Source organism: Tympanuchus pallidicinctus, unplaced genomic scaffold (genome assembly GCF_026119805.1).
Source record: "Tympanuchus pallidicinctus isolate F22 unplaced genomic scaffold, pur_lepc_1.0 scaffold8, whole genome shotgun sequence".
In the NCBI taxonomy this organism is placed as follows: domain Eukaryota; kingdom Metazoa; phylum Chordata; class Aves; order Galliformes; family Phasianidae; genus Tympanuchus; species Tympanuchus pallidicinctus.
The window spans coordinates 30,376,193-30,398,067 of NW_026294802.1; the positions used below are offsets into that span (position 1 = coordinate 30,376,193).

Sequence of the window (21,875 nt, forward strand, 5' to 3'; positions counted from 1 at the left end):
CGGTGAAATGCAGCGGTTGACAAAAGTGGTATTCAGAATAAAAAGCTGCGCTGTTTGTTACGGCAGGTGTTAAGCTGTGCAAAGGTATAAAACTATTAGGGAGCGTTCAAAGGAGGGTGCGGAGATGGAGAAGGGTCCGTGCGACGGGCGGCTGAGGTTCCTCGGTGCGCTCAGCGTGGAGCAGAGGGGAGGGCTGATGGCTGCAGCTCCTCGCAGGGCTGAGCTCTGCTCTATGTGACACAGGCAGGGCCCGAGGGAACGGCATGGAGTTGTGTCAGGGGAGGGGCAGCTGGGGGCTGGGAACAGGGTCTGCACCAGAGGGCGGCGGGTGTGGAACGGGCTGAACAGGGCAGTGGGCGCGGCGCCGAGTTCAAGGTGGATGTGAACAAGGCGCTCAGGCGCAGGGTTCGGTTTCAGGTGATGCCGCGCGGAGCCGCAATCGGAATCGATGACCCCGGCGGCTCCCCCCACCTCACGCAGGACGCCCCGCAAGCCAACCGGCGCCGCTGTGGGCGAGGCGCAGAGCCGCCGCACCGCCCCCGGTCCGCCCTGCAGGGCGGGGCGCTGAGCAGCACCTCCCGCCCACGTGACACCGCTCCCCCCGCTCGCCCTGGTCATATGCCGGGGGCGGGGCGGGCCCGCGCTCTGCTGCCGGGGTGCGCTGTCGGCCGCTCCGCGACGCCGGGGTCTGAGCGACGTCGACGCATTCCGTCCGTCCGTCTGTCCCTCCGCCCCTCCGCCCGCGCGCCCCCGTCGCCGCACCATGTCCCGCTCCGCGCTGGCGGCGCTGGCCCGCGGGCTGGTGCTGGCCGCGCTGCTGGTGCTGAGCCCGGCGCGGGCGGCTCGGCAGAGGCCCAACGTGGTGCTCATCCTCACTGACGACCAGGACATCTTCCTGGGCGGCATGGTACGGCTGGCCGGCGGGCGGGGTGGGCGCCGCGGCGCTGCTGGGGGACGCGGGGCTCGGGGCGGGAGGCCTCGGGGCCGTGGGCAGAGCCGGGCGGAGCCGCGCTGAGGGCCTGCGATGCCGTGCGGCCCCACGAGTGGGACGCGTTGCGGTGGGCAGCGTCCGCAGAGCCGCCGGCGGAGCTCGTCGTGGCGGGGCCCGGAGCGGGGCAGCGTGTGACCGCGCTGTGTGAGGCTGCTCGCCGCTCTGCCGCTTCGCGTGGTGTCCTCGTGTGCGCAGCTGACTGCTCGGTGCCTCTCTTCCAGACCCCCATGAAGAAGACCAATGCCCTCATTGCGCAGATGGGAGTCACCTTTTTAAACGCGGTAAGTGTTTGCCTTAACGCCTTGAGGCTCCGAGGTGCGAGTGTGTAGTTCGTGTTTTTGGTTTCAGAGCCTGTGAACGTGCACGCTTTGCGTATTGTTTTAGTTCTGATTCAACGCCTACCTAGTTTTAGGTCTCAGAATCGAGCTCAAGGTCAGAGGCTGAGGGGCAGTTTTCACTTCCTAAAACCATTCGGGCTGACTTCCTCAGACTGCGCAGTAAAGCTGCCTGGTCTGTTTCTTCTGTTTCTTACTGTGAGCTGAGAAATGTTAGAAGAAGCCACTTGCTGCTTTCTGTATGTTGAAATCCCACTTCGCTCTTTTTGTGTTCTAATATGTTGTCAACTGAAATAACAGCGTGAATCAACTGGTGAGCACAGTGTTTGAATGGGTGCTTGATGCTGCTTATCTGTACTGTGCAAGTATGGGATTGGAGAAACCGAAAGGCAGTTGAACCCACAGCATTTCGCTTGTGGAAATACTTAAGGTGTCCTTCTTTGTGTCCCATAAAGTGCATGTTTTGTTAATTTTTAAAGCCAGTGAGCTCTTCAATCAACCTGTTGTCTGATATTTTAAAACTGCAAGTTTTAAGGAAAAATGTTTTTCAGGATCAATCCTGTCTCTTTTGTTCCTGTTCTTTCTAGTATGTTCCCAGTGCACTTTGCTGTCCCAGTCGTGCGAGCATTTTAACAGGGAAATATCCTCATAACCACCACGTTGTCAATAACACTCTGGAAGGGAACTGCAGCAGCAAGTCGTGGCAGAAGATACAAGAACCAAACACCTTCCCAGCACTGCTCAAATCAATGTGTGGTTATCAAACATTCTTTGCTGGAAAGTACTTGAATGAGGTATTTTGCGCTTATATTTTTACTGTGGCACAACGCATTTGCCTTTATCTACCTTTCTAAAATGGCTTCTGGCTTTGTGTGTAATGGATATTGAATCCCGACCGTATTTCAAATGATATTACTTGGATAAACAATTCTGTGAATTCACTGAAGCAGGGTAAATAACGTGCAAAGTTGAGATCTTTAACTTAGCTTAGTTAAAATCAGATTCTTAGTTGCTGAAGGTTTTTTTTAAAGTTAATTGTGAAAGGATGATAGGATCCGTAGGCATCTTTCAGTGTGTTTGGCTGTTTCACTTGATAGGCATCAGGTTTTTCATGACTGTAAGAAATGGTACATGACTGGCACATGGTAGCTATGAAGAATATCATCAGGCCTGTAGCTATGAAGAGTATCATCAGGCCTGTACCAGTCTGGGGAAGATGTCAGAATAATGCTACTTAAAGAAAAAGAATACACTTCTCTCACTATTTGCAATTGATATATTCCCTTGAACATGACTATTTTCTTTTTAACGCTTAACTGCTGTTTTAAGTATTAAATGTTCACTGAAGCAAGTTTATTGAGAGAGTAGCTAGTACCAGAGCTCTTGGCAGAGCTTACTCAGCACTTTGTTATTGAATCATTTTTTGTGTGCTTTTTGTTGTGGTTTTTTTTTTTTTTTCCCTAAGCTGTGGTTCATGGTAGCTTATAGTAAGCTTTAAAACTTTTCCCTGAAAGCACTAAGATTTGTTTTACTTCTAGCATAAAGGAGTTGTATTTGCAGTGACTTAAAGTTCTTAACAGCATTATTTTCCTTGTCTTTTGGTGGAAAATGTTGATGGTGTAACAGAATAATGGAACATGAGTGAGTATTCTAGCCAGGCAGAAATCTGCCTCTGCTGCAGTCAATGAGACAGCTGGGGAAGGGAAGTTTATCTGGCTTCCTCTGAGCATCCCTTGAGTCAGCACCATCTCCTGTCCCTCCGGTTTGGGAGCCATGTAGATGTGAGAGGGCAGCCTTGAGAAGATGCATTGTGGTGCTCTGAGGCACCCTCTGTTTTGGATTTGGCACTGATTCAGCAGCCAGTTTCCTTTTTTTGCTGTCTTAAGGCCTGATTGTTCTTAATCATTTGTCTCTAAGATGACAGCTAGTAGCACTGATTTAAGTTCACACTGACTCTTCGTACAGAGTGATGGAGGCTGTCAGTCTACTTGAGTTTTCTTTAGTCTCTTAGCTGTTAGCACAAAACCCAGGTCTATCTTATTGCATATGTTCTGATAGTGTGTTCTTGCATGTTGATGTACTGGATGTTCTGCAGATCTCTGTATGATTTCATGTGTGGAGTGGAAGAGGGAATAAGATTTAAATATTATCATTGAATTCCAGATTTTCATTGACTGTCTTTTTAGTTACTTTAACCCTTGTCTCTCTAACAGCCTGTAAATATGCTTTTACATACAAATATATTTGTTTTTTTTTCTGTTCTGAAATTTAATTTGACTTAATGGTGTTTCTGGCTAGTGTTGAACAAAGCACATGAATATGAAGCATAATCTCTAGCTTTTGTTTGCGATAACTGAAATTGAGTCACAATCTGTCTTTTTTTCAGTATGGAGCAGAGGATGCAGGGGGAGTAAGTCACGTCCCTCCAGGATGGAGTTTTTGGTATGCTTTGGTATGTGATTGTTGTTAAAATACTTAATTTTGATAGTTTTGTAATCCAGCTCATGTTCTGAATTTTGCTGGTCATGAAATAGAGAGCACGGAGCATCTAACAACTTAATGCAGATCTTCCCTTTCTTCCTCTCTACTGTATATCAGTCCATTGGCTTTCACAAGGGCTGCTTTTACTGAACTGCCTAGGAAAAAACCTTGGAATGTAAAGCGAAAGCAGTGCAAGATAATGCTGCAGCATGTGATGTTGTTGGGGCTAGTTCTGAGGATTCTTGGAGTGTCCTTAGGACAGATGCTTGAAGCCAAGTTGGCCTTTGTTGGGAGTTTTGATTATTTCAAGTATATTCATTGTGTATGTTGCTCTACATAAATGTGTGTAACTTTTCATTCTCACAGGAGAAAAATTCCAAGTACTACAACTATACTCTTTCAGTAAATGGCAAAGCACGAAGGCATGGTGAGAACTACAGTGTCGATTATCTGACGGACGTACTGGTAGGAAATTCTGCTACATTCTGTGTTACAAAAAGTGCTTATGACCAAATAATGCCTGATGCTGTGGGGCTGGGGAGGGGTGGTAATGGCAGTTTAAGCTTCAGTAGTTCATAAAATACTGAATGATTGCATTGTCATAGCACTAGGCAGGCATCAACTAGCAAAACAAGATTCTGGGTATGTTTGAAAAATAGGAAGTTTATGTGTAGAAGCTATGGAAAGGAAATATGTTCCAACAACCTGTTTTCTAGCAGTAGCCTCGCTGAGAGGTTAATAGTGACTGCTGTGGTATGTGAGGAATGTGATGCATACAGGCAGTGTCTTGAATTACTTCATAGCAGACTGTATTTCTTTACAATAGACAACTTCTGTAGCAGGTTAACTGCATTGAGATTTCAATAGGAAGTTAAGTGAAAAAAAAAAAGTGACTTTGTTTGGTAGATGTTGTGTGTGTATATCAGTATCTTATAATCTTTAATTAAATCAAACTGGTAGATTGAGTATATGAAAGCCTAATCCGTGCACCTTAGATTGGGAGGGCAATAAATGTGCTTTGTCAAAATGTGTAGTTGACCCTGAACTTTAACTTCTTTATTCTCTTTAATCTTAAAGAAGTAAATAACAAAAGCAATAAATGCATAAAATACATAAGTAATAATTACAGCTTTCCTTGTAGTTTTCTTGAGGCCCTGTTTAGCAAGTAGCTTGGATTTTCTGTGGATTTTTCTATTTTATTTTCATCCTCCTCATCCTGCCTCCCAAAGTTAGAGTCTTAGGTTAATGCACTGTTGTAGTGTATTACATGGCACTGCTAGGAGCTCACATGCTCAGGAAAACGTTCCTCTGAAAAGCCTCCTCGAGCAGTGAGTTTGTGATCTTCTGCTGACTAGTGAGGTTCACTGCCAGTTCTTTAACCTAGACAGCTGCTTACCAGGAACAGAACTGATTGATGTTTCTCAAGGCATGGAACAGCTGTCTGATTAAATTTAGATTTACAGTGGCTAAAGCTGGATTGGAATTGGTAAACCAGAAGAGAGGCTATCCTGTTACTGGTATTGTACTAGTCTTTTAGATCCTTCAGTAGCTCATAAGCATTTTGACCAAGATTATATTTGTGGTGGGTTGCCTGTTGATACACCAGTGTATTATGATGAATTTTCAGTGTGTTGCATTCTACTCTCTGCCACCAAGAATTCCACTTTCTAGCTATGAAATACGTATTTATCATTTCAGATTAGTGTTTCAGTTTAATTCAGTGGGTGGGCAGTGCACACCATGTGAGTGTTGCCAAATGTGCAGTGACAGAGACCACCAGGAAGAGCAATAAGTAGCTTATGCAGAGTTCCTGTGTTACTTGACCCAGTGCACAATCTCCTTGTTCTGACTGAGGACATGAGTAATTGAGTCTAGTATTGAGAATTTGAGCGCCTGGATCAGTCTGCTGCAGCCCTTATATGCTACACTGAAAGGTTCTAATAAAATCTGAGTTTACCTCTCTCATGCTGGTTTGTGTACTTAACTGTTTTTATCCTTCCTTAAGTCTGTCATCATATAGCTAAGGTCCAGCCTCTATTGCTTATATGTGGGAATTAGGAGGGAGGAAGACAAAGTCATATTGGCAGGGGGAATTTCTAGCATTTCTCCAGTTGTAAAGGATGAAGAAGAAATACAAAGAGGGATATATTAATCAGAAAGGAAATGTTGGAAAATCCAAATAGTAGAGAACTATCCAGCAATAATACCTTTGAAGCTTTAATTTCAAAGCCTGAACAAGGGAAGGCGAAATGAAACTCTTCACAGTGTTTCCCTGAAGTTGTATGTAGACAGAAGTGAAAATGAAAGTGCAAAAAAGTGACATGAGTGATTGGAATCTGTTACTGTGCTTCATTAAAGCTTCAGGCTTCACCAGCAGAAATGTGACACTCCTTAGAAACTAAGGAGCTAGCTGTGGAATGAGCAAACCCTGTAAGCTGTGGAGATGAAAGACTTTTTCTCAACTTTGCCTACTTCAGAGGGCAGCTGAATCTGACAGTATGTGATCTGTCAGGCAGGAGATGGCATCTGAGACCCTCAGACTGTATTGAAGTTTCAGTTTTACTTGATAAGGGAAGGATTTGGGTGGATTCTGTTGATGCTTGAAGTAGGCACAGTGGGATGAAAAGCTGGAGTTATCTTCTACATCTTTTTGATGAACTTTCCGGTGTAAGCAAAGGTCTGAAGTAGAATGCTGTTCAGAGATGTGGGACAAATAACTTCTTTAACACTTGGGATTATTTTTATCAGGAGATGCAGTTTTGAACACTTGTAGATGGTAGTGAACCACCTCAGAAACTTATTATTTGCCCAGGCTCTAAATGTTATATGTATGTAGTTTGGATTTTTGAGTACTGTTTTCCTTTAGAATTAAGACTTTTTTTCTTTAACAAAACTATTCACAGGCTAACATGTCGTTGGACTTCTTGGAGTATAAATCTAATTTTGAACCTTTCTTTATGATGATCTCAACCCCAGCGCCACATTCGCCTTGGACAGCTGCTCCACAGTATAAAAACAGCTTTCAGAATGTCAGTGCACCAAGAAACAGCAATTTTAACATTCATGGGAAGGTAAGCTGTCTAGCAAGAATTTGTGGAGATTACTAGTTGGTGAGAGCAGTAAGCAGTGATTCTCACTTGCTTATTAAAATTAAAGGCAAATTTAAAAAAAAAAAAAAAAAAGGTTTGCCCTCCTGGCAAATCTGTTCCTACTTGACAAGTTTTTGAGGCCAGTTAGAAGACTTTGTGAAATCATGAAACACGGGGCCTAGAGTCATTAAAGACTTCAGTAATTTGGCTTTCATTCGTTGAGATAACTTGTAACCAGAATTGATCAGCCTGGTGTTACACACTTGGGGATGTTTGTGACAGGCAGCATCTTCCCTGCTGCCAGTAAGTTTTAACCATATATGGTCTAGCTCAGACTAATCTGCTACTCACTCAGCAGTAAGTGGAAGTTCTAGACAGTTGATCTGCTATTTTATTTTCAAATAGAAACTTCACCACTGTTCAGTGTTCAATCCATTCACTTCAGGATTTACTCCTAGGTGGAGCCCAGTGAAACCACTTTTGAGCTCGCTGTGGCTCATGCAGTCCTGGGTGGAACTTGCTTTTTAGCTGAGAACTATGGCTTACAAAATGACACTGTGCTTCAGCATGATGTATAACTTTGAGTGAAAGGGGAGAAAAGAGTTGTTATGTTTTGGTGTAGTGGAAATTGGAATCTTTTTGCCATATAAGGTTGTTAATTTTGTCTTAGGTTCCATTGTGAAAAGTGAACACTTTCAAAATTCTGAGCTAGGAATAAGTTGACCAGTGAAGTCAGCAGCCAGCTGAAAAATGTGTCATGGAAGTTCCCTTATGCAGAGCAAAGGCAAAAGCTCTGCATATGCCCATCAGTCTGTCTTGTTTTGTGCTATAATAGTTGGTAGCTAATTCCTGTGAATACAGCAATCTTACTAGGTTTCAAAATAAGAACAGACTAGCACCTTCCTAGACATAAAATAGCTACAGTCATTAGCAATGTGCATTTCTAATTGGTAGTGTTATTGTCTTGAAGCCTGACTCTTCCTTGAGCTCCACTATTTTCTGGGGCAAGTGTAATTCCTACGAAAGTAGTAAACATACACATAGACACTGAAGTCATTGGTGTTGTAATGTTTGCTGAGCAAACTTGCATTGTGCAGTCGTGTGTTAAACAGTCTTGATTCCAAGTCAATATTTCACAGCTTCCTAATGTATGATGTGGGCAAGAGTTACTGAAAGAAGCCATATAGGTGGAATCTCTGCATAAAGAGTAAGAATTGAGTACTTCTATTGTCTAGTAACGTGCTTTTTGCTTAAGATCCTCAGCTGTGGATTATACCAAGTGATAGGTGGCTGTCTGGTCTCCCAGGCTGGGCTACTGATATTCCAGATGAGGTGTCCAACTAAGCTGTTCTGAGAAAAGTTGACCAAGATTTGTGTTAGGTATTTCTCTTGCATGGATTGTTTTCCCTGCGAAGTCAAAGCACAGCTCTGTCCAGATTCTGCTGGCAAGATAGTGTGTTCTGTCTCAAGGTCTTGTAGGCTTTCTTTCAGAATAGGGCATCAGGAGGCAGCAGGTTTGGTGAACAGCTCTGTATATAACACTGTGAAAGAGATTTAGCAGGGGCTGACAGAAGTGAATGTGAGGATGGTGCATCAGTATGGAGTTGATTGAAATCAACAAATGTCTTTAGGCGTTGTGTGAAACTTCTCAGACTTACGAGAAACATAGGAAGAGAAAAATATCCAGAGAAGAGGAATTTTCAATTTTTCCAAGTGACTTATCAGTCTGAGTTGCACAGCACAGTTATCCTGGGGAATAGCTTTCCTGAGCCCACCTCCTGCAAAAGGGGGCAGGTGCACAGGTGACAGTGTCAGCTCCATCTTCTGAAGAACTTTGGCTGAGCTGGGAATAGCACGTGTTCTGTCTTTCCTCACTTCTGCACTCCTTTACAGCTGCTGCAAAAGCAAGATCTGAATAAAGTGAATTAAAGCAAACTGGTTATGAAATTAGTTTTTCATGCCAAAAATCCTTTCTTCAGTCTGCAAAACAGAAAATGAGGAATTGAGTAACTGCAGAGGGTATGAGTCACTTTGTTGTGAGTCCTTGAAGTCCAAACCCTTTCCAGTCATTCACTTGTGACAAAAAGAAAGTTGTGTAACTAGAGGCTCTAGAGAAGAGTGACCAGCTAAATATAGGCTCAAGCTCAAGGTGGCAAGTGGATCAGCTCCAACTTCCTAAATGAAAAATTATAAAGCTACACTGACATAACTTTATTCTGCTCCCCCGCTAATATTAACCTTTGGTTTATTCACAACAGACTTTTGCTTGTATTGTGTAATGGCTGAGCCAGTTCAGACCAATGCTTCAGGATGTGAGAGTGTAAATTTTTGTAGGAGTTAAATCATCTCTGTTACATGGGGGAAGTGAGCAATGAGGGGAGAAGGGCAAGAGCTGTTTCTGGAACACAGAGATGAGTCCAAAAAAATGTTTAGCCCTTTAGCAAAACAATCACACTTTTTCTGGAATTAAAAAAATAAAAATCAAACTAAAAGCAAGGGAAGCAGAAACCACCTCAGTCTGTAGCCTTGGAGTTCATGGGCTACCAAGAATCTGTTAGTGACAGGTCTTTTTTTCTCACCTGCCAGTAAATCGGGTAGTCTTAATTGCCTTTGAATTTCTACCCACCTCTCTACTTATGTTAGTATGCTCACAAGTATGAATTCCCAAAGAACCACACTTAGCCATGTCCAATCTTAAAATGTACTCAATCCCTGAGTTGTTTTTTTTCTCCCATTAGACTTATATCATGGAGCTTGCTGGATTTTTGGTAGCTACTGAAATGTTATGTTTGGGAGGGCCTTCCCTAGCAATTTTCACAAACTTCTTTCCTGGGCTGCTTTGAAAGCATCCAATGCAGGCATAATGGAGCTGTAGTATGGTCTGTTCTTGCCACTTGGGTTTTACATGAGCTAAGAGCAGAAAATTGGACTCGGGTTATTTTGATAGCATTTTCTAGCTGCTTAACAGCAATCATGATCACAAATTTGTGATCAGTCTAATAGAGGTATAATAGTTGACACAAAACTGTTCTTGTACTACTGTTCTGCACTGCTCTTTTTCTTTTTCAGAACAAGCACTGGTTAATTCGGCAAGCAAAGACTCCGATGACTAACTCTTCAATACAGTTTCTAGATGATGCTTACAGGAAGAGGTAATTTTTGTTTAAGATAAAAAGTTTTCAAAGGTCATAATACATCTGACAGCAGATTTTGAGTTACCTCTGCTAGTTGTCTGGCGTTCATCTCAGCAGACCTGACTTTCAGTTTACTTTCTGAGAAGAAACTTGTAATTGACTTCCAAAGTATTTTGCCTGTAAATCATAGGAAGATGAGTCATGCTTAGTATCTTAGCTGCCTTTCTTTCAGTGCAGAATATATATGAAATATTATCAATGTATTGGCCAGCTAACCTCATTAACATTGGCTTTCAGTCTGTTCTGTCTCTTTATTTGCATCTCTTTAGGTGCAAATATCTGTAATAACTGGCCAAGGCAAGTGCTTGATTCCTTTCTATAAGGGGTAGGATGAATGTGAAGGTGTAACTTGTTCCCTTTTTCTTAATGCAAAGAAAGGTGTTTCCCTTGTAGATTAGGCTTACATTGTAGATTTCTTTGGAAATTTTGAATTAAACACTAGCTTAACTATAAATGTTAAACTCACTTTTGACAAGTTATCAGGTACTAGCCTGTTGCTTTGGAGATGGAAGACCAAGGTTTTTGGGTTTTCTTTTTCCCCAGACTCTTGCTTTACAAAATGCTAAGATAAAAATATGCAACCAAATCTTAAATTAAGCCCGGAGACAAGAAGAAATAATAATAGAATAAGTCCAGGTTAAATTCAATATAATGTTAGCCTGTGGAAGTCTTATCATTGGATTCTCAGCAGCAGTGTCAATAGCAGACCCCGAGGCAAGGGGAAGAAATAACCTTTGGCAGTTTAAGGTCTTTAGTTACATTGCAGTAGTAGATCCTGATACTGCATGGGTGATACAAAACAAGTGATGTGCTTTTCAGGCAGGAAGGATCCCAAATAGAAAACTAAGTTACTGGCAGACTTGTATTTTAGTATTAAACATTAGATATGAAAAAATAATAACATGACCTTGCTGAAGGACTGTTTGCTGCTGTGTTGCTTCAAAGTTACTCCTGACTCTCTCCAGATAAGATTAGAAGTAACTGTCACTTTGACATCTTTCTCAGACACTTCAGAATAAAATCAACAAGAACTGAAGACAAACAGTTCATTTCTATCTTAAATTGCAGCCTCCAAAAGTACAGCGTGATAATCTATGAAGTTTGTTTTCAGAGACTGTGAACAAAATATCTACTTCCAGTGCATTCACTGTTGATTTAAAGCATATTGTGAATGCACTACTAGTCAAAATTCTGATTATTTTTTTTTTTTGTATTTTTTTTTAATTTACTTTCTTGTATGAATTGTTTTGTTTCTGGTAGGTGGCAAACTCTGCTGTCAGTAGATGACCTGGTAGAGAAGCTAGTGAAGAAATTGGAAAACCATGGAGAATTAGATAACACATACATCTTTTACACATCAGACAATGGCTTTCATACTGGTAAGCTTTTCACTGCTTACTGAATGCTTGTAGAAGCTTCAGAAGTGGCATAGCTTCTCACTCTTGTGACCATTGCAGAAAATGGGAACAGCAACTGTGGAAAACTGCAGGTATGAGAAGTACAGATCTGAATTGCAAAACATCCTGCAGTTGTAATGTAGGGTGTTTGAGGGATTTTTGTCTTTTTAATTTTCAGCATTGTCTGTCAGTGTGAAATGAGACAGAGGACGGATCTCTGTTCTGTAAAGCTGACCAGTGAAAATCTGTCTCAAAGACCTGTCTGGAACATGTTGCACAAGTGAAAATGTGTTATCCAAGCTAATAAACTTTGAATTATGTCTTACAGGAGCTGACAATTTCAAAATATCTTCTGCTTTTTTAATGAAGTAAATAACCTCTTCTGGCTGCTTAAAATTAATTGCTGGAAATTGAGTAACAAGCTTTTCTAAACATTAAAGAAGACGCTGTCTAATTCTCTTTCTTCTCCAATACAGGGCAGTTTTCTTTGCCAATAGACAAACGGCAGCTGTATGAGTTTGATATCAAAGTTCCATTGCTAGTTCGAGGACCAGGGATAAAACCCAATCAGACAAACAAGGTAAGTGAGGAGAGAATACAGCTTGACTTCTGTTGTTTCACTGTTAACCACTTCAGGTAACAGTTGATCAATGAAATACGAGGTGGTAGGAAATGCAAATACTCCATTCTTATTTAAAAAAAAAAAAAGTCTGCACGCCCTTGTTTAAGCAGTAAATTTAAACAATTTCAGGCTGCTGACATAGGAGATGTGGAGATCATTTTCGGGAGATTCTAGCATTGTTTGTGAAGGTTACAGGTTCTGTTAGCCTATAAAGATGAAATTAAGTAGTGTTTAGGTGTACTTAAAACAGAAATCTCATCGGTATATTTGCTAGGTTCTGGCCTTCTGAGCTAACAGTTCTCTTCACCTTGCAGATGCTTGTTGCAAATATTGATTTGGGTCCCACTATTCTGGATATTGCAGGATATGACTTGAATAAGACCCAGATGGATGGAATGTCACTATTGCCACTGTTGGTAAGCTGAAAACCAGGGATAGTAAGCAGTAATAGGGATGATTCTTCAAAGGGAATACTATTTCCTTCAATGGACTGGGTGGACTTCCAATCCATATTCGTCTCCTGTTGGCATTTTCACACAGAACATTGACAGTTTATTGGGGAAAAGCATGGGCATGCAGTTTAAATGTAGGTGCATTGTAATGACCTCTGGTCATTTTGTAATAGAAAGTTGTCACGCTTTGACTAATCCTGCAATCTGTAAGAATTCCTGTTCTGAAGGTTGCATGTTTCCGTTTTGCAACCTTCCCTACCTTTTCCTTAGGACTTCTCAGCACAGGCACAAGGAGAGTAGATTGTTCTTACTGCGTTTTGCTTCTCTGAAGAGCAAACATTTCTCAGTGAACTCTACAAAACTGTAGGTGGTTTCATAAAGTAAAGCTGACCTTTCCAATAAGTGAGCAGAAGCCTACTTAAATAAAGCTGCTTGTAGTTTATCCTTTTAGTTTTAATTAAATTTAGTCTATAAATTGAAGGCAGCTTACTTGGAAATGCAGGAGATCATCCAGATTTAAAACAGTGCTTTGCTATTAAAACCTTCTATCCAAACTTTAAGCTGTTCTTCTGATGGATGAGGGTGAAAGGTGTCAGTTTAAACTGACAACCAAAAATGTGGAAGATGTTATTTCACTGTGTATACCTGTGGCAGCACTGTGTATTAACTTTAAACTACTTCTCCTCCCTCTTTTAAAATGTATCTACAAATAGAGCAGCTTAAAATGTAGTTGCTTCTTAAAGCTGTTTATCTTTTCTTACGCCAGGGCTATCTTTTCCATCTGTTGTGGTCATCTGATACAAATCAAAGACAAACAGCCTCGTTACAGGGCTCCTGTCTGTAACACTGTAGTATCTGTATGGCTTACTGTTTGTGTTACTGCTTGGTTACTTTTGAGCTGAAGGTATTATTACTTCAGTAGCTTTTTCTTGAAGGTTTGATGTAGGATATCTTTTGTTGGATCCTTGTCTTTCAGCTACCCAAAGAATTCTAATCTAAGGCTGAATGTTAGTTTAAGACTGACATAAACTAGGGACCACAACTCGCCTTGTAAGCTGTGGCCATTGTCAGTGTTATGCAAGGCACGGGAATCTTCTGTTTCATAGTACAGTGAATGCTAAGTCATGTCCTCTCCTCCTAGAGAGGAGACAAAAATGTGACATGGAGATCAGACTTTTTGGTGGAGTACCAAGGAGAAGGATACAACGGCAGTGATCCTACCTGTCCTGGCCTTGGACCCGGCGTCACGGTAAGTAGGACAAGAATGTTACATTAGAACACAGAAACTGACTTATCTATTCTGTGGATAGAAGCAAGCTTCCAGTAGGAACTAGCCCTGTAAGTGCTGTGCAGTATTAAAGAATCAGAAGGAAGCATCCAGCCATGCAGAACTGGTGTGTCCATATGACCATATAGAACAGTCACCCTTTCAGTGGGAATCTCTGGAGACTATGGGCTATACAAGCATCTAGAAAGGTGTTGACTTCAGAAGATGGCTGGCAGGGATGTAGTCTTCCTCCTATGGTTCCAGTGGCCTCCTCACACTGTTCTTACTTTCTAGCTGTTGCTAGCTGCTAGGTTGCTAGCTGAATCAGTTTGCTCTAAGTAAAGTATGCCTTTTGTGTTGTATTTAATGTGTTTTGTGCTGTTCATTCAGTGTGTATACATTAGCATCCCAGACAAAATTTATTTAATCATTGTGAGTTCACTAATAATGCTGTCTTGAATTTAGAAGAGATGATTTTTTTCTTAACATCCCCAGCAGAGTCTTAAGTGTGTTAGACTAAGATCCTGGTGTTTATTAATTAACTGCAGTTGGCTTGAGCTGCTGTAGACTCTGGGGAAAGGATTGCTAGTTCATCTTTCTTAATTTTAAATATTTAATTGCTTACTTCTCAGCACTGCTTCCCAGATTGTGTCTGTGAAGATTCCTATAACAACACATACGCTTGTGTAAGGACAATGTCCACTTCCTGGGATCTGCAGTACTGTGAATTTGATGACCGGGAGGTGAGTCCACAACAGGCGTGTGCTGTTCCCAGCTGTGCAGGTGATGATCTACAGTCTTGTCTGCTCTAAATAGTTTGCATAACGTATTCTGAATAGCAGACGAGCATTACTTGCAGTGAGGTATTTAATAATCAATGAGAATGTTTGAACAAAAGTTTGTGCTGAGGTTCTGGGGAGAAAAAGAGGGTGGGGAAGGCGGTATAGTTTAAACTATCGTTACTGCCTTCTGGCATCACCTAACAGCCTCTGGAGAGCTGTGCTGGGGCTGAGTTCATTTCTCAGTCTTAATTCCATGTGGCTGATTCCTCTGTACTGCTGATAGATACTTCTGTTACATTGCACCTCTGCTGTTCTTAAGTTCAACTCTGTTCGTCAGGAAGAGCTGAAAACTGAGGCTAATCATTTCTCCTCTATTGCCCACTTGTTTGTCTATTCTGGCCAAACAAGTGTAAGTTACAACTCTGAGGAAGGTCTCTAATGTTGTTTGGGAGAATGTGATATACAATCTCCTGTCCAGAAACTATTCAAATCTCCTTAGTGGAGCACCACCTCCATGCACGAAACATGTGGTTTTTAGGTCTGATCTTTGAGTTCACTTGCATGCAGTTTGCTCCAGAGAGCATACTGAGGTTGAGGCAAGTGTTCTGGTCACAAATTCTATAAACTGCAATGTCAGCATGTGTGTAGTGAATGTATAAGCATCAGCTGTCCCCAGTTACCATGCTGCCACACACAGAGTTCTAGTAACCTGCAATAAATGACTTAAATTGGGACAGTAAATACCACAAGATAGTTTTTGTGAGGAGACAGCAGAAAAGACGATAGGAAATCAAGGTAACAGGTCCTGCACTCCATTGGCTGTTGAATTTCTGGGTTACTCAGCTTACCTGGGTCAGCTGAATTAAGACAGCAGTTCTGGAAAGATGCAGTGATGTAGCTTTTGAAACCTTCCAGTAAACCTTCCCAGAAAGCTTGTTACCAAGGTCTGTCCTGATGAATCTTTATTGCAGTTAGACACAACTGAGCCAGTGTTAATCAACATCATCTGCAATCACAACGTACTGGAGCACAGACAAAACATCAGCTGCACTCTTAAGATATGTTCAGCTACTGTTTGTCCCACAGAATGGTTCAGAGATTTAATGTACCAGAAACCAAATCTGCCTTGAAGTTGCCTAGACAAATCTAGTTCTTGAAGTATGTACACACACAAAAGCTTTTCTTTCATTAGGTCTAAACTAAGTTTCTACTGAGAATGCTTTGTATGTGTAGTTAAGATATGCATGAGTTCTGACAACTGGCAGTACATAAGCATATGTATATAAAATGGTGATGTGATGGTCATCAACTAGTATTTTAAGATCCATTAATGAAAAGACAACCAGCTTCCCTGTGACTTTTTCCTCGTAGACTGTCGTAGGCTGAAGGTGGGGCCCACATATGTATATGAAGGATCTACCTATACTGAGGCAGCTGAACAGTTTAGATGAGAGCAAAACTCTTCCAACAGCACTACAGCAAAAGTTTAGCTTAACATACCTTCTGACCTCTGACTCTTTATTCACCTGGCTGCATATTGCTTCTGTATGAGTGTGCCACAGTGTAACTGAAAATCACATTTGAGATTGTTTGGGAACGGCATTTGATTAATAGTATATAATGGTGGTAAATGTTAATTAACATTTAGGACTTCAATACAGTATGGGAACTTTATGTTAAACAGGTGTTTGTGGAAGTGTATAACCTGACTGCAGATCCACACCAGATCAATAACATTGCCAAAACAATCGATCAAGAAATTCTAGAGAAGATGAATTACCGATTAATGATGCTGCAGTCGTGTGCAGGAGCAACTTGCCGTACACCTGGAGTCTTTGATCCTGGGTAAACACTGTGTTAATTCGTAGGACTTTTAAATATAACCATGTATTTTTAAAAGACTGAGCTTTCATAGAGGGTATTTACGATGAGACAGAATATCCCTGGCACGTATACTTCTGTTTACTAAAATAGTTTGATGCTTATCTATCTTGAATGCTTAATCTCTATTTTAATCGAACCTACCAAATGTAACTTGATGGCATTAATACTACTACTTAAATCTTGTCAGCCGCCATTGACTTAGCATAGCTAAATCTTGTAGCTATTTTGAGTAGTCAGGCAAGTGACTTCAGGTTTGCCTGCAAGCAACAAAGAGCTCTGCATATTTCTGTAGGCAGGGATTTCCCGGATATTTGCTGTGATTATTCCTGGATTGTTCCTGGCTGTTAACAAAGAACACTTAGCTCAGGACATAAGCTGTTCATGCTAGAAAGCTGTTGGAAATAAATTGTCGTCTTCAAAATTCAGTCAGCAGTCTTTTGAACTGAAACTATAGGCACTGTTTAAAATGTTCCTATAGATGGGCTGCATAGGTCTGTAATTAGAGGCAGCAAAACCTTCTATTAAAAGGCATCTCATGAATGTTTAATGTTACACATACCGATGTGCTGTTGGTGTGTTACGGCTCGTATTTATTTCTCTGGAGAGTATAACTCCTTAGCTGTACGTTGTTATAATTCATCTGGTAGGTGGAGTGTCACTGCTGTATGCTATTCACATAGCATTGTACCAGAGCTATTCTAGAGATCAGCTGTTCCTAGAAATGCTTGTTACCATGGACTAACTGTAGCTCACACACACTGTTTCTTTTTGCAGGTACAGATTTGACCCACGGCTGATGTTCAGCAATCACGGTGTTCGGGCTCGGAGGTTTTCTACGCGGTCCTTGTCGAGCATTTAAGAGCCTCTTGCAATCAGCTCCCACTGACCAATTTCTCCAGTGACTGCAGCAGGTCTGTCTCTGAAACTCTCGTTGATAACAGCTGGAAGACTTACTGGGCTGTTCAAACCATGTTTGGAAGAAAAACCCTTGTCTTTAGCTGGTTGCCTTGTGCAATATGTATATTTTACAGCTGACCTGTAACTAAATCATTAGACACAGCTAAATCTCTCTTACTCAGATATTGATTACCACCTTTGTCTTTCAAGTACCTTTTCATACTCCAGGCACAGAGGTGAATCTATGGCCTATGAATCTGAACAGTTTTTGTTCTGAAGAAATCAGTAAATGCATTAGTTGAATTGGGTTAGATAGGCAGGTGCTATTGCACAGTAATGCTCACCTATATTCAGTGTCACACACTTCCCTGAAGGCTGAGTTTATGGATAGATTTCCTGTGTTGAGCTCAAAGCTCTTAATGACAGTAGCAAACTAGCCCAAAACAGCGTAGGGAAGACATTAGTCAAAACTGTAGGATCTGACTAGCAAGAGTCATTTGCAGAACTGGATTAAGTATGCAGAGTATCTTCTTTCAATGAGACCACTTTAAATGAGACCAATGAATTTTGTAGATCTGCTTTGATAGCTTGCAAGCAAGAATGTAATTTCAGCCTCCTAGTTTAAAATGCTGGATTGGGTTGATATGTACTACTGAAAAAACTCTTAAGATTTAGTATAGGCTTCCTACTGTGTTAATCAAAACAGTGTTGGGACTAACAAGTACTCAAATAAGTGTGCCTGTGTTCTGAGCTAACTGTTAAATCTGCTTCAATACATGGAAAGAAGTATTACTAAAAACCAACACAAACAGGGCACAGCAATAGAGTTGATCTATCTCTAACCTCCAACTACCTGGAATTTTCTAACATATCAATTAGATTCTTGAAGTAAACTGCTTTGAGAGAAAACTAACTAAAGTAAGTAAATCACTGTTCACTAGAAATTAGAGGGCAATTTTAGGCAGTTTAAGTACTTCATAGTTTCTTTTTGGTTGAGACATAACTACACAGAATCTGCAGTAAGTGGCCTTCACACCAAAGGACTGCACGTCAGACATCTGGCTGGTATGTTATCATTTAGTTTCCCTTTGGAAAGGTGATACTGTCTCTTCAACTTTCTGATTAGGCTCATCTGAAATGCAGCTGTCACTTGTACCCAAACTTGAATATCTTCCTAAATCTTGAAAACACCTGAATTTGAGTAAGAATGTAGCTTTTCTATATATTATTGGCAAAACACTCTTCTAGAAACACCAAATTGTTTGTGTTCTGCAAGACAAAGTCATGTTGCATATGTGTAAATCCACTGCATTATCAGTCAAGATAATCTTTCTCTTTTCAGACAAACCATGACACAACTCTCTGTTTTTCACCAGCTATTTTAGATCCCCTCTCTAAAGAGGATGTTTTTGATTTCTGTTGCCTGAAGCCTTCTACCAAGGGGGGGGAGAAAAAACCTAACAAACTAACTAGGCAATGAAGTACAACTGTATCCTGACTGCAGAGGTGCACATTCCAATACACAGATCTGCACACAGATAAAAGTAATGCTAAAATTCAGCTGATATTTCCTTTTGATTCTGAAGCACAGAAGTTGCCTTTTATTTAGCTTAGCTGCAAACTTCTGTGATGGTGTGCAGCTTAGGTTTTATAGGGCTTTTATTTCAAATCTAGCTCAACATTTTAAATCTCTTGAGTGACCAAATATTTGGAGACAAAATGCTTGAAAGGTAACTTCTCAGCTGTAGTATCTGTATCAGTACTGAGGTTTTTGGCTACTCTTAAACTACTTACGTGCTTTCAGATACTCAGGACTTTATTTCCTCCATTACAGTTGTAGCTTTATGTTTTTCTCTTTGATTTTTAAGCCTGAGGATTGTCTATCAATATCATTTAAACTCTGCTTTGACTTTTAGAAACAAAACCAAAGTTCTTTGTGCTCTCCAGTGTTTTCTTGCACACTGAGCTAAACCTAAGGTTCATTTACTTAGTGTCTTGCTTAGGATTGGTTTTTATTTAATCTTTGCTTTGGTAGCTGTCTGGAGGCTAGTATAAAACAGTTTGCTGTACACTAAATCCTCCATAGCCCTATCAAATCTAGGAGATCATATGTCAACTTCCTGCTGTTCAGTGCAAGTAATTCATGTTATGCTTCTCAGTAGACTTAAAAATAGAAAAATTTTGGGTACGGATGTGTAACACTCAAAGTGATCTAAAGCCATAGTAAGCAAATCTTTCTTTCTGAACACTTTACTTTTTGCCTAATAAATAGCATGGAAGATGACAGAGTTGGTATAGATATTAAACACCTGATGAGACAATTGTACCCAGGTCAGCACTTGTGCTCTCTGCATGCACTGTAAACAGTTGCCCATCTAAGTAGACTCAGTAACTTTCCTTCTGCACTCAGTGTCAGGGAATCACACAATACCTGGAATCTGTCATAGGTAATAGATGTTATTCATTTGAAATTCAGAATGAAATGAGTCAGTCCTTGCTCCACCAAGATAGAGAGAAGGGCTGGTCAGGAAAATAACTTCTCGCTTTGGATAAAGATTCAAGAGCTGTTCAGCAGAAGCACTTAGTTGAAGGAAGAACAGGAAAAAACAGCTGCCTGGCTTCTGTTACCTTAGGGGAGTTTGTTGTGATTTGTCCTGCATCTGTTTCCATGAATAATTCTGAGACTTTGAAGAGCCCTGAATGAACAGTATTAATTCTTGACTTAAAATTATTATGAAGGAACTTATAACTTGCAGCCAGATCTGATTCCCAACCAAATGGTTTTTGTGGCTAAATTGTCTTCCTTGGATGTTCCACTTTGTATGCAGTGTGATCATAGCTGTATCCATACCCTGGTACCGGAGGCGTTTGTTTCAAATGAAGGGGCCTTATTGGTGCAGAGTTGTGTCTAGGTAAAATGTGATTTATTTTTCTTATAAATCATTATTCTCAAAAGCTGTGAACTTTGATCTGAGCTGGTAAAGCAGATGCTATGCAGGGAGAAATACAGTTAACTTTTACATTATTCTGAAACAAACCATGTTCTGTGTTATCACTCTGGCCGAAGTGTGCACAGCCAGTGCACGTTCACCCAGTGCAGGCCCAGCATGCTGGTCTTCTGTGTGGAGAATAGAGCTGTAATGCAGACAGACATGCAATCACGTACTCAAAGTAGGTACAATACCTGTTTCAACAAGTCAAGATTGACTGATTATACATTATTTCAACTACTTTCAGTTTTACTGTGATTCACTTAAAGTGATTTTTATTTGTAGTACTCTTCTCTGTATGTGAGCATACTTTGCTGTAGCGTGTTGTGAGCATCCTTAATTTCTGCTGTTTTGAACGTTTGTTTAGAAAGTGCCCTTCCAGAGGACCCTGTTCACTGCTGCACTTTTGGGGAAAGAAAAAATAAACTGCCTATCAAACTTCTTCCCTTTGTTTCCGAATTTCAATTAAACCTTTCCAAAGGATCAAAGTGTGTCACGTGTCTAAACTGACTTCCTATTGCTAACCCTGTGCTCTGCCTACTGCCCCATTATGTGAAGATTCTTGCTAGTGAACTCTGATTGCAGTGGATCCTCTGTAGTGTTCAGCAAGAGAACGCCTGCCTGCTTTGCACAAGGAAGAAATGTTGAGGTGAGTGAACTCATCTAAAAGCAATCTGTACTTTCCCATATTACCTTGGAAACTGATGTAGTTGAGTACATGGAAAACTTGGAACTGAACAGATAGTGGAGAAACTGCTGTTTGTAATTAAAGGCAGCATGTTCTGCCCTTTGACAAGAGGAAGAATAATGGGCTTGGCTTTTTTTTTTTTTCCTGAAATGGGAACTGCAACCAACAGTAAGATGTGCTACTTCCCATCACTTCAGAGTCCCTGTTACAGAGTTTGAGTCCTTAGGTGATTCTGTACAACTACTTTAAAAGTACATGCATGACTTTTCTGGACTATACTGCAGGGTGATTTAGTACTTCTCACCTTTTCAAATCTTCTAAAAAGCTTCTAAAGCTTCTATGAAGTCCTTCTCTGCTGTATCTTCATCAGTAGTCTTCAGTATGTATCTTCAGTAGTCTTCCACTATGTAGGGGAAAATATTCAACAGCTACTTAATGGAACAATTCAATGTCTTTTGTTGTTTCTATTTATGAAACCTTGACAGCTCCCTGTAACACCCCAAGAAATGGAGTTCTTGTAGTACCTAGATGCAAATTCCCATTCTGCTTAATGATTTTAGTGGTTTGCACATGGTAATGTCACTTGGGCTCATGAACCTTTCCAAGGTGCCTCCTTTGTTATTTGTTATTAATGATAAGCCATGTTTATGAAGAACACTGTAGAATGATGGGAGTCACCTGTTTTAGAAAAAAGAATACTTGGAGAAATTGTGTGACTTGAAAGAATTGGCAGTGCTAATACACAGTTTTTCAGATGCTGCTTTAGTCAGATACAGCTGTTTAATATCACAATGATATCCAATGGG

The 21,875-nt window shown here is 40.9% G+C and overlaps 1 protein-coding gene across 1 annotated transcript; it reads left to right on the forward strand.

Annotated features, from left to right (window-relative positions):
• Positions 1 to 636: 636 nt before the first annotated feature.
• Positions 637 to 20,823, forward strand: GNS (glucosamine (N-acetyl)-6-sulfatase). The gene is made up of 14 exons (XM_052669469.1): positions 637 to 907; positions 1,213 to 1,272; positions 1,914 to 2,120; positions 3,713 to 3,778; positions 4,174 to 4,272; positions 6,711 to 6,878; positions 9,966 to 10,048; positions 11,351 to 11,469; positions 11,964 to 12,067; positions 12,424 to 12,525; positions 13,703 to 13,810; positions 14,461 to 14,571; positions 16,295 to 16,455; positions 17,269 to 20,823. The coding sequence occupies exons 1-14, from the start codon at positions 764 to 766 to the stop codon at positions 17,351 to 17,353; spliced, it is 1,617 nt and encodes a 538-aa protein (XP_052525429.1). The 5' UTR covers positions 637 to 763; the 3' UTR covers positions 17,354 to 20,823.
• Positions 20,824 to 21,875: the final 1,052 nt, after the last annotated feature.

Coding starts and splice junctions, on each gene's coding strand:
- GNS (XM_052669469.1), top strand. CDS start 764: ATGTCCCGCTCCGCGCTGGCGGCGCTGGCCCGCGGGCTGGTGCTGGCC. Junction 12,068..12,423: donor AACCCAATCAGACAAACAAG/GTAAGTGAGGAG, acceptor TTCACCTTGCAG/ATGCTTGTTGCAAATATTGA. Junction 12,526..13,702: donor TGTCACTATTGCCACTGTTG/GTAAGCTGAAAA, acceptor CTCTCCTCCTAG/AGAGGAGACAAAAATGTGAC.